The sequence below is a fragment of the Triticum urartu genome, chromosome 6A (assembly GCF_056163025.1).
Source record: "Triticum urartu cultivar PI428250 chromosome 6A, HENAU_Tu73, whole genome shotgun sequence".
Taxonomy (NCBI): domain Eukaryota; kingdom Viridiplantae; phylum Streptophyta; class Magnoliopsida; order Poales; family Poaceae; genus Triticum; species Triticum urartu.
In genome coordinates, this window is record NC_141878.1 from 602,581,836 (window position 1) to 602,594,228 (window position 12,393).

General features: G+C 45.9%; 1 protein-coding gene across 2 annotated transcripts in view; it reads left to right on the top strand.

The window, feature by feature from the left end:
• Positions 1–4,660, top strand: part of LOC125515649 (putative serine/threonine-protein kinase PBL18) — a 30,263-nt gene extending 25,603 nt beyond the window's left edge. For both annotated transcript variants that reach the window (XM_048681163.2, XM_087529296.1), the window contains 2 exons: positions 3,846–3,958; positions 4,056–4,660. In XM_048681163.2, the coding sequence (XP_048537120.2) occupies positions 3,846–3,958; positions 4,056–4,458 (516 nt within the window). In that variant the 3' untranslated portion in view covers positions 4,459–4,660. The remainder of the gene's footprint in view (positions 1–3,845; positions 3,959–4,055) is intronic.
• Positions 4,661–12,393: the final 7,733 nt, after the last annotated feature.

The window sequence follows — 12,393 nt, forward strand, 5'->3', positions numbered from 1 at the left end:
TTTCGCCTTCAAAAAAATCTTCCTCTTTCGCCTTCAAAAAAATTTCCTCTTTCTATCTCTCTTGTTCCCAGCAAACAACGGTCATTGCGACCATCATTGGTCCATGCCGGAAGCCCCTGTGATCAGTCCTCGACGCCTCCCCATCATTCTCGTCCTCGGCTTTCAAAGCCCCTCTGCCCAGCTGTGCACATGTCCCACCACCATGCACATGTGCCTCACTTTCCTCGTCCTCGACAATAGCGTCACTGGGTGCATATCCTTCTTCGAGTGTGGTTGTTGTGTTGTGACGCCATGGAGGGAAGCGTCGCACCCGGCAATGTTGCAGCTGTTACTGTGGACTATGGGGGCACTGCGATCCACGACATTTACTATTGGGACATACGACATCAATTGTTGGAAACTGCGATGTGGACTGTTGGGACCTGCATCCCGGGATGCTATGAGCGAGGGGAGGACCGCGACCGCGTGGTCCTCCGACCAGCGAGTTCAACTGCTGGAACCGGCTTTGTTGACTACTGAAACTAGTGATACAAGATACTACGATCAGGGAGTGGTGGTCTCATTTGCTGCGATCGACGCCCACATTTGCTAGGACAAGTCGCACCTATGTTGCATGATGTAGCATGCTATTGGGATGTTGCGGCCCGCCACGACAACTGCGTGTACCAATGACAATGGTTGTCGAGACCAGCTGCATCGATGCCACAAGATGCAGCATGCAATGGGATGTTGAGACCCGCCACGACAACTGCCTAGCCCGGAGACAATGGTTGTTGGGACCAAATGAATTGAAGTTACAAGCTGCAACATGCTAATAGCATGCTGCGACCTGCTACGGCGACTGCTAGGACTGGCGACGACGGTTGCTGGGACCAGTGAAAACCATGCTGCAAAGCTTGGACGAAGTGCTGCGATCCGCCAAGGTGAATGGTATGACCGGCACTGGAAACTGCGGCGACCAATGCCCGACTGTCCTGCAATGCTCTAACCAGTGCCAGCGACGTGCTACCGGTGTCTGGCACGGTGACGAGCGGGGTTGGCGGGATCTAGGACACGACAGTTACCGCATGTCACGACAGGAGCTACCGGGGTGATGCAAGCCTTGGGAGAAGTATGCACGACTAACGGCGAGGCGTGCTGCAATGTGCGACTGTGCGAGGAAGGCGTCCCGGTGCTGCAAGGAGCGACGCCGGTGTCTAGCTCTACATGCATGCGGAAGGGAAGCGGGCGAGATTTTTAAGGCATGCGTTGCGGGAGGTCGACGGGAGGATGTCCCGAGTCCACTGTGATGATCGTAGACCTACATTGGTACATGCGCGAGGGATCATTTGGCTGAGGTTGTGATCGATCGGAGGAGTAATCGGTCGACTGACGCCTGTAATCGCCCATTAGTTAAGCCCCACTATGAGGGTATATAGGACACAATGTTGGCACTGCATCTCGCAGCACTTCTCTTATGTCTCACAATCTTTATCAGCTCTCAAACTGCTTCACACTTTTGTCTCACACAACATAAGAAACACATAAATTACACACACGCATACGCGAAAGAAGAAAACTAGCTAGCTTTGCCGTGAGGCTCTCCTACTCGGTGACACAAAGACTACATTTTTTCCTTCAGCCCTCAGACTTTTTTCTCATTACTCAAAGCGCTATATATACTATATACACAGAATGGTAGGCACTAAGGCCATAACACACGCCACGACTTAGACCAGAGCCCTCCCAATGAAGAACAGAAGGTGACAGCAGTTCTGTTTCGTAAAACATGATGAAATTTTTTCTTTTATTTTTTCTCTCGAAAAGATGGTATTTATGGAGTTAAGATTAGGGTTAGCGAAGCCTCGTGGGTCCCACAAGGTAACAGGCGGCCCAATAATCCACTAACCTTTCCATGATCCACACAACGGTAATGTTGAATGCAGCTAATAAGTAGAGTAAAATACGTAGAACCATCACATTTGTGTCATCATTACCGAAAGACCAAGATTTTACGATTCGTTGCATTTTACACCGCGTCTAAAAATTAACAGTGGCAAAAAACACTGATGAAAAATTATAATGACTTTGATAATGTCACTAATTGGCCAGGCCCGTCTGTTGGGCTGAGTTGGCAAAAAAAATGGCACGAGGACGGATTTGCTTGGTCTTCTTCTTCCTCCTCTCTTTATGTGTGGCATTACATCCAACACCTCATGTGTGGCTCGTCCAAAGCCATCGGCCGGAGCAGCGGTTGCGACATGGGCTCGTCCAAGGACAAGATGATGGTGTCAGGAGGAGGTTGTTGGCGAGCTGCTGGCAGGGATCTGGTACAAGATGCGCGCGTCCGACATGGCGAACGTGGCGCATAAGCTGGAGCAGCGGCACTAACCAGCGCCTCCCCGCATGCGAGTAGAACCTCTTCCCCAGGCCCTTCTCTCTCAGCCCGCTTCTGCCGCAAAGCTGAGGCGCTGCAGGGGACGCTCAACACGTGCTGCGAGCAGCCGGGAGTAGCATCAGGTGGTGGCGGAACTATGAGCACATGACAGGAGCAGCAGGTAGCGCCCCCCTGCTCCGGACGGGAGCACGACAGCGACTAGGAGGCCGACTAGCTAGGAGGAGCATGGTCAGCTCGACGAAGGCAGTCGCGCATTGAGCTCTCGCTCTCCCTTGGCGTGCTGCGCCGCCACGCGCCGCTGCGGCTGCTGGAGTTTGACCCTGGCCACGGCTCGTTGCTTTGGCACACACTCAACCCTGCCGGCGTCACCGTCTTCCTCGAGGAGGACCTAGAGTGGTACCGAGTCGTGGACTAACCTCCATTGCACGTCATCGTCCAGAAAATCCAGCCTGTCGTGCCCAGCCACTACGAGCTCGTCCACGTCCATGCCGGGGAGGACATCACCACCACGCGGCGCACTCGCACAAGCATGCGGACGACCCAGCGGATGTGGCTGACTCACGTGCGGCGTACACCTAGCTCGGGCCTCCGGCCTCTTCCCGCGCCAGCGTCGCGGCCATGCCTTGCGCGCGTCTGCGACCTGCTCTACCTCCCTTGGCCGCGGGCGACCTGGGACGAGCACAGCCAGCTGTTCGGTGGCCGCGCTGGCCCACGCGGTGCGGTATAGCGCGGCCAGGGCGGGGCTCTTCTTAGGCGTCCCAGCGCCGGCGCGGTAGCCACGAGTCCTCGGGCACGGAGGAGGGCGGGTGAGGCGCCGGCGGCTTCTTCTTGTGCCCATTTAGAAGTGATGCATATATCGTGTTTGATAAAAATGCCTAAGGAAAGAGGGCAGGAGAAAGAAGAAGACTAAGTCCAATTTGCCCATGTGGCATTTTTTTTCCTTCCAACTCACATTGATGGGTGGGCCCGGCCAATTTGTGATGCCATCCAAACACTTAGCATCTACCATCAGTGTTTCTTGTCACTGTCAATTTTTTGGTGTGGTGCATTTTGCAACATTTTATAAAGTGGTTGTTTTTTGCATTCTGTGATACAAATATGGTGGTTCTGTGAATTTTACTCAACTAACTAAATTTTGACTCATTCAGCTACTACCTGCACCAAACGAATGTCATGCAAGTACGGGCTAACTCCTGGACTTACTCCACTAGACAACTTCGGACTCACTCCAGTAGACCACTATGCATGCAGTAATTACCTACTCTACTCAGCCAGGCACACATGCACTCCCTAATTAATACTCACATGATGTGAACACATGAACATTTACAATTATGCAGATGAGCATCGGGAGAATAATGCATATATAGTAAACGAGTATAGACTTTGTAGCCCCGGTAGGCTATACCCCCTACTGACAATTTACATACTTGGCACTTATATTTGAACTTTTTGCTGAGGAACGCAGAGTCTTCCTATTTCGCTGGAGAGTGCCGACGTCAAGATTCCATCGAGATCATTAACTATTGCATGGGTTGAGAATCCCGAGTACTGGAGATGGATTGCACACCCCGACGCCAGGTTCACCAATCCATCTTTGAAATGAACTTTTCGCGAATTTCTTAAACGACATATATTAAACCTGATGCACCATTTTTGCTTCTTTTCTTGATACAAGCTCTGGCGAATGCGCTGAACTCCTAAGTGTGTACTATCTGAAGGTCTCTCGGTTGATTGCACCCGAAGACCTACCTGTTGCGGCCACAAGCTACAGGGCTTACCTCGTGTACAAGCTGGTTGGCAGCACGCCAGGCCTGAAATACACCGTGCAGACAGCAAGCACGCTCCATTTCGACAGTACCGCCCCTACCAACAAGGTTAGCCTCCACCCTAAAGCACCTGGGGCCAGTGGTGCCCAAGGTGTCACCTACCCCGTCACCAGGGGCGATGGCTGGCTGGAGCTTAGACTGGGTGAGTTCTCTAACGAGAAAGCGGTGACTGTAGAGCTCCTACGTGAGGACCCCCACAACAAGATGAGCGGCCTCATCATTGATGGCATGGAGGTCAGGAGGTGCCTGTAATGTAATGCATCCACATCACCAGATTGATCGTGTGCCACCTCTACTGTAATCCACCTCTACTGTAATCTACTGCAACCCTGTATCGACTATTATGTTGAAATGTCAAGTGAACTAGCAAAGTGGCCCGCATAGTTTGCGCGGGTAGATTTCTTAATTTTGATTGTGTGAATTCAATAAATGGCTTGCAATGTCTAATTTTACATTGAGGATTTCCGGCAAAAGAGTTTTTAAGTTTTGTTCCCTCGATAATAACACCTATACCGTGTGAATTTCTCTTTTTTCACGGTTTATAATTTTTCTGTTGTCTGTCCCATGGACGCTACTGAATGAGCATTCCATTCGCGGATTCAGGAGGTTCTATTCATTGTTATTCATCAAGAATATGTGCTAATACTGTGAAATGAAGTTCCCATCCTAGATTACTTTTCTTCTGTTTTGTTATTGTTTGTCTCACTCTCCAGCTATCTGGAAGACTGAATCGAATTGTTGATTGTGTCATAATCTCCAGGGATTCACTACCATTTTGACCGGCAAACACTCGATATCAATTGATAGAATACTTCAGGTCTGGATACAATTGCAGAAAGGGGAATGGGGAGGAAAAGAGGATGCGGGATAGTTGGCACAACGCCAACACTACAGACGTGATCTAAAACAGATAGTCACCTCCCCCTCCCCCCCCCCCCCCCCCCCCCCCACACACACACGACCTAGGCTAAGTACACAGCAACACTTGTTACACCCGGGGCCGGGATGCTGGGCCTGATTGCTCCTATGCCTCTGGCTATGTAGTCGTTATAGCACCAGGGTTGCTAACAATAACGGTATCTTCGCCGTGTGGATTGTGGCATCTTCGCCGCGTGGTTTGCGGCATCTTTGCCGCGTAGTTTGCTGAGGCGGCCATTTCGGGGGCGTGGATTTCTGTTTGGCAACGATGATGGCTTTGTGAGGAGCTTTGGTCGCGGCTCGGGCTTCGGTAGTCGGATCTTCCCGGCGTGTCCGAGGTGCTCTTCCGTTGGTTGCTTGGTTGCTTTGAAGTCGGAGCTGCGGTGGAGTGTGTCCATGCGATGACGATGACAGGCGCTCGGTGGTCGGTTACGGAGGGCACAGTCGGTGCAAGTCCTGCATATTTCCCTTGTGATGATCATCGTCAAAGTCGAAGCTGTCGGTTGTTCACGCGTGTGGCCTTCTGTTGGCATGTGCCGTCATGGTTTCTGTGCAGTTGTTTGTAGCTCTGCGATCGCATGTCGGTGGCCAGGTTGGCCGGTGGTGTCCATGTCATGTGGGTTGAGTTGTATCGGTTTTAACCCGGCTTTCCGCCAATTAACCGGGCAATTCTCTTCTTCTTAATCAATGAAAATGGCAAATCTTTTGCCTTGTTTGAAAAAAAAACTAGAAGAAAGATGATGGTTTTGGTTCCTCATTTGTGCTTCCGTGATGCTAGATGCAGATGGTTCCTGCATGCCATAGGGAGATGCTGGAAGCTTTGTAGCTACTGTTTGTGAATCACGACATGTTAATGGCAGGCACCATAAGGAACCTTTGCACGACTGCTAATGATGAACTGAAGGGCGTCAATATGGCACCGCTGGAGGAAAGAGAGCTTACACAGTTGATAATTGCTGCAGTGGATGGTTCCCGGCAAGGTATTTTCCATGATGCTTGGAGCATTGCCAAAGTGTTGTCTAGTCTGCCTGAACGCGAAGGGTTTGGGCACAGGTCTGGAGTACCTCACCTATGTCTATGCAATACTACATGGACATGGAGACTTTGGCAGCCAAACTGCAGAGGGAGATCATCAGCATCGTCGCAGTGGAGGTAGAGGCGAGCATGGGGATGATCCGTCAACTTGGCGTGCCAGCAAGGCTGCCACTGCCCAAGAGGAAGCTGTCGATCCTTCAAGATCAAGTGGTGGAGCCGCTGAAGAAGAACATGCCAAAGGTCAATCCACCGCCTGTTATACCAGTGCGATGATGACATAGTGGAAGAAATCCTCAGATTCACCATGATGTTTCTGGATGCCAATCTGTCTCATCTTCGCATTGCTCTGTTTGCTTTTATATGTGTGCTAATACTTTTTTTCTTCTGTTGATTACCGGTGCTATGTGTGTTGTGTTTCTATGTGTTGGTGTTTTCAGGGCCTAACTTGTTCTGCAGCCTGTACCGTGAAGAGAGTTGTTCTGTTAGTTGTTCATTAAGTTCGTGTCAGTTCCTGCTATTGTTTGTGTCTCACCAGCCATGTGAAAGATGGGGTTTTCTTTCATGCTCGTTTGTCAAAAGACCAACCTACGGTTTCTAACTAGTAATTGCAACAAATTTTTCTGATTAACAACATCCTTATGACATAACTACATGTGCTCTAATAACCAAGGTATTTTATGCATCAATAACAATGAGTATCATGTATAAGGCATGTAAATGGAACCATAGGGATGCTCTGCGAGTAGCAAGCAGTAAAAGGAACTTTCCATTGAGGCTATGAAATTTCTACTGCTGAATTCAGTGAAAACTCTGAAAACACTAGTGCAGAACCGGGCAATAGCACCGGTTCGTAAGGCCCTTCAGTGCCGGTCCGGTAACCGGCACTAAAGTGTGGGCACTAAAGCCCCCCCCCCCCCACCTTTAGTACCGGTTCAGCACGAACCGGTGCTAAAGGGCAACCACGTGGCACGAGCCAGGCCACGAGTGCGGTAGATCATTAGTACCGGTTGGTAACACCAACCGATACTAAATGTTTGTGGGTTTTGGTTTTATTTTTTATTTTTCCTTTAAATTTGTGTTATCAATTTAATTTAGGATTGTTTTACGTTATAATGAGTTGTTATACTTGATATGGATATGAATATGGCATATATATATATATATACTTGATCACTTAGCTAGGATCCATCTAGTTCAAACTAATTTGCGGTTTTTTTCATAAATGATATATATAATAACTCATCATCATCATCATCACATATTAATATAGAAATAAACTGTTGCATCATATCATCACCAACAACAGTATATATATATATATATATATATATATATATATATATATATATATATATATATATATATATATATATATATATGATCGCGCTATTCGTCACCCTGAGTGAGGAATTCTTATTCCTCACCCCAGTCCAATCACACGGACAGAAGTTGAAGCTGTAAGAAGCAAAGCTCTTGAGGTAAAATTACAGCATGGAGAAAGGGGTTGCTTTCCCACCGTAAACAAAAGGGAGTGAGGTAATTTTACGACTTGCATGCAAGTAAGCTACATGCTGCATGTGGAGGGACTATTAGCGTATCAAAGTCTCAGTATTGATGTTGTCGTAGTGTTACGAGACATTCCTGACTTCTCTTTTTGGATAAGGCTTCATTTCAAAATTTTATTTCGTAGAGATACAGACTTGGAAAAACTGTTGTCGGCCAACATAGGAAAAATGGCCATGCAAATTTACTTGCGCCTTAGCACGTAAGTTAAGGCCAAGGGTCGGTGTGTGATGGTAGAAAATATTATGATCTGCTAACTTAATTATTATTTTTTGCTCTAATACCAACTTAAATATAAACATAAAAACAAATTCCATTCTACAATAATTATCATGTAGAAGGAGCAATCGTCGCATGTGGAATTATGCATCTAACAAATGTGAAATAGCTGGAATCACCATAGCCTTCATCCTTTTGAATGTCCATCTTCTAGAACGCTTCAAGAAGATAATGGTGCAATGTCATATTGGCGGTACTGCAGCTTTGTTACCATCCATAAGGACAAGCTATTATAAATCATACATACTCAGCAGGAGATGTTAATAACTACACAAAGTAGGTTTAAGGAAGGCCTTTACAACCAGTGTACCCAGTCAAACAAAATCATACTTTTACATTTTACACCATGAGCCATGTCAATAACACTGAAAGTTTTCTCCATAAAAAATGTGGATAATTGTACTCAAATCTTTCGGTTATGCAATTCAAGCTGGAGCTACCAACTCCCTCCGTCCCATAATATAAGAGCGTTTAAAAACTCTCTTATATTATGGGACGGAGGGAGTACTTTCGAACAACTAAAAGTGAGAGGGAGTTAACATGTAAGTACATTTTCTTGACGATACGAACTATTTTTGCTGTACAAATTACACTAATGATACTCATACTACTCTGCAGTCCCCATGTACTTGACACAATCAAATGCATCATAATTCGTCTGATATATTTTAATGGCTAAAAATCATTAAATCCACCACACTAAGAGATGGAACGGATCAAAAGCGCAACACTACTAACCCAGGAACCCCCCAAAAGCTCTAATTTTCACAGTTCTGTGCCAAGAGCATCATTTTGCAGGCGGCTGACACTTGCACGTCATAGAGTGTGGTTGAAGCGCCATTCCATTTGTTGGGGCTTCCTCCGCCGTGGCTGCTCATTACCGCTGATCAGCAGGAGTCGCTGGAGGAGGCGATGGATTACAACCCATCAGGAGTTGTTCTTTACTGGGTCTTGGTGCCTACCTCCAGATTCGGTCCTGCATGTATTGACTTCTCATTCCCTGAACTATGTACATGTATATATGATGTAGCGTGCACTAGAACGGGCACGGAGCAAGCAGCTAGTCCATCTACCTGGGTACCATTGCCTGCCAAAACAATATAGCTTCTAGGTAGAGTTTCAGCAGTAACGACTCGCTTGCAGCTACCCAATGACAAAATCAAAATACTCAACAGCAGACTGGTTATGCAATTGATGGAAAATCATGCAGATAATCTGTAGATAAATAAGTAAAAAATGGAAAATAAATAAATCTGGCAGTGGTAGAGTAGTAAAAGGTGAAAGGAAACAAATTAGTCATATCTGAGTGGATTCCTCTGAAAGACAAGAAAACATGTTAAAGAAGACCAAAAGCAATGCCTTACAGTTTATATGAATCTGAAGCAAAAAGTGTTGATATGGATCCGTATAGAAACAATGGCTGGGCAAGAAACATAAAATTATGTTTGTTTCAAGAATGTACCAAAACAGATGTTAAATTGGTAAGCTTCAGTACAAAGTAGAAAGTCGATAAATATGATTATTGTTTTAGTAGTAAATGGTTGATACATGTATTCTATTTTGGTAGCAACAAAGGCCTCACATGATTAGAAGAAAAAATATCCATTCTATGATGGATCAGAAATTATGCCTTGGCCACACACATGCAGAAAGTAAGCCATATTTTTCTCTTTTTTTCACATGAAAAGATGCATAACTAGTCATTGGTTAGTAATATAGCTAAGCACATTACATGCCAACGTTGTATTGCAGCAAGAGCGTCTTTAGAACATTAACCTTTTATACACAAATCCTTATAAGTGTACCCTCCCAAACAAGCTGAATGTATTTCTGAAGGAAATTAAAAAGGCTGAATGGAGGAAAAAAAGGGCAGCCCCAGTGCATGTAGCTCCCGCTTGCGCAGGGTCTGGGGAAGGGTCCGACCACTTTGGGGAATGAAGGAAAATTCCATAAAAATTAGGGTCGCGATAATTATGAGACGACTGCACATGTAGTAATTAAGCACATAATGATAATATCCATCAGCTGGAAGGATTTACCTCGACGGCCGAAATCTGACATATAACTTGGATTTCTGAAACAAGCAACAGCAAGTGCTAGGTTTGGAGCAACGCAAACCAAAACTGGACCACGGAATCTGAGAAAAGTAATATGATCTAAACTAAAGGATTCAGGCTTGAGCTCATCTTAGACCACAGCAGGCTACAACACAAACACAAACAACAATGGTTTTTGTAAAAACAGAAACTGGAATAAATCAGTAAGAGTTTAAGTGGACTGAAATATAGAAGTAATACTAATTACCCTATATGTTTTATGAACTGAAATAAAAGAAGATAAAACTTACATATCGCAACAACTCATCTTTGAAACCCAATTCAAATGGGAAAATCCATTATAATATCCATCCTGATTCTGCAACCACAGACCTGAGATACTTCTCATCTCAGTACTAGTTATAATGTTTGCTTCGTCTTCTTTGAGCTCAACTGTTACTCTTGAAGCTAATATAAATCCCAATGTGATGTTTATTCGGTTGAACTTCACCAATGTGATGTTTTCTTTTACTCCTCGTGATTGTAATAAGGTAGCCAACACCCTTGCTGCAATGGGTAGTAGTGGTCAGGTGCTCCACCGGCTGTGGTTGGACGACCTGCCGAACGATGTATCTGTACTCTTGGTCAGCGATGTTGCTGAGCCAGTTTAAGTCATGGAATCATGAGGTTCCAATTCAAAAAACAAAATTATAAATCCCAAGACCAATTTATGAACCCAATTATCTTACAGCCCACGTTTTATTGCCTAATTCAAGACCCAGAGACCTCAAACCTACATAGGTCCATAATGATTACACTAAGTAGCTCTTATTTCTTAATCTAACAACTAACATTTGATGGACCACGGCAGATAGAAAATGCAGCATATGGGCATGCTAAATTGAGGAGTAATTATACAAAAGGCACTGAACCTGAGGAGTCATTAGACACAAACGCATTGGTAGCTCTATTTATGGAAGATTGGAGATTAGTAGGTCTGTGTAGGTCAGATCTGGAGAGAAGCTCTTCTTTATTTGCCCCCAACATCTAGTCATCTATCTCGTGGACCAGATCACCACGGCCATGCAATTTTTTGTTCAATCTTGGTTGATATAGGAAGAAGGCGCACATTATCAAATCTGCCGAAGGCCATACCAAAACTTGTGCACCCAAATTGAAACCAGTAAAACTTCAGGAACCTAGCACAGGGATGCACCAATTGTTCAATACACGCCGAATCTGTGAAGGGCCACACCCTCGCACCATGGCAGCCGCCACAACCGGCAAGACATGCCCACGATTATGCTTAAGTTCCTCAATGGATTGGGTGAGGACAGGAGGAAAAATACAGGGGCATAAATCCAGGCAAAAAACCAAAGTGTGGAGAGCTTACCGTGATGCTGTCGTAGTTCGCGAGATGGAGCGGCGCCGTCGTGGCCGGGGCAGAGCACGAAGCGGTCGCAGTCGATATAACCCGCTGCGTTGCCCGTCACCGAGGAACCGGAGAGCTCACCACAACGCCGAGGCCACCAACTGCCACCGAGTACCACGCCGCTAAGCCTACACCGCCATCACCAACCACGGGCACCGCCCAAGACCTAGCCAACCTGGCAACGTTAAGCACCACGCCGCCGTTCGCTGTCATTAGTCCCAAAACGGTTCGCGGCTTTCTAAAAAGTATTGTATCAAAAACTGTTCGCAGCAAATTAGAAAAGGACGGAGAGGTGGGCTGTGTTTTGGCTCAACGCATAAAAGGTAAAATTACCTTGCCCTGATGTAAATTTACAGCGAGGGATGGGCCTTTCTTCCAATCGCAGAACGGTGGCGGCTTGGTTGGGTGTAAGGTCTGGCTCGGTCGATCGACCAGGGTGAGGAATAAATTATTCCTCACCCTGGGTCTTAAATAGACTTTCTCTCTCTCTCTCTCTCTCTCTATATATATATATATATATATATATATATATATATATATATATATATATACTAGCTAAAAATCATCGTAGTCGTCATTACCACTATTTATCGTCATAGTCATTACCGCTATCTAATCACCACCAACACTAGCTTAAAGAAGAAACATTCACTTGTAACAGAAGCAAAGATATCATCGAGTTCAACATGGTCATGATATTATAAGCGTTCACAAGCAAATCACTATTTAAGATTAATTAAGTTCATGACGAGAATACAAACGTGAGAGGACAAGTACTAAGAGCATGAACTGGCTAAATCACTCCTGCTGCTCCCTCTCAGGTAAAATAGCATACAACATGTATAGCTCTCCTGATTCATCATACTGGAGCATGCAGATAAATTTGTCTCCTAATCGTGGGTTGCGCTTCTCCTTGCTGCCCCT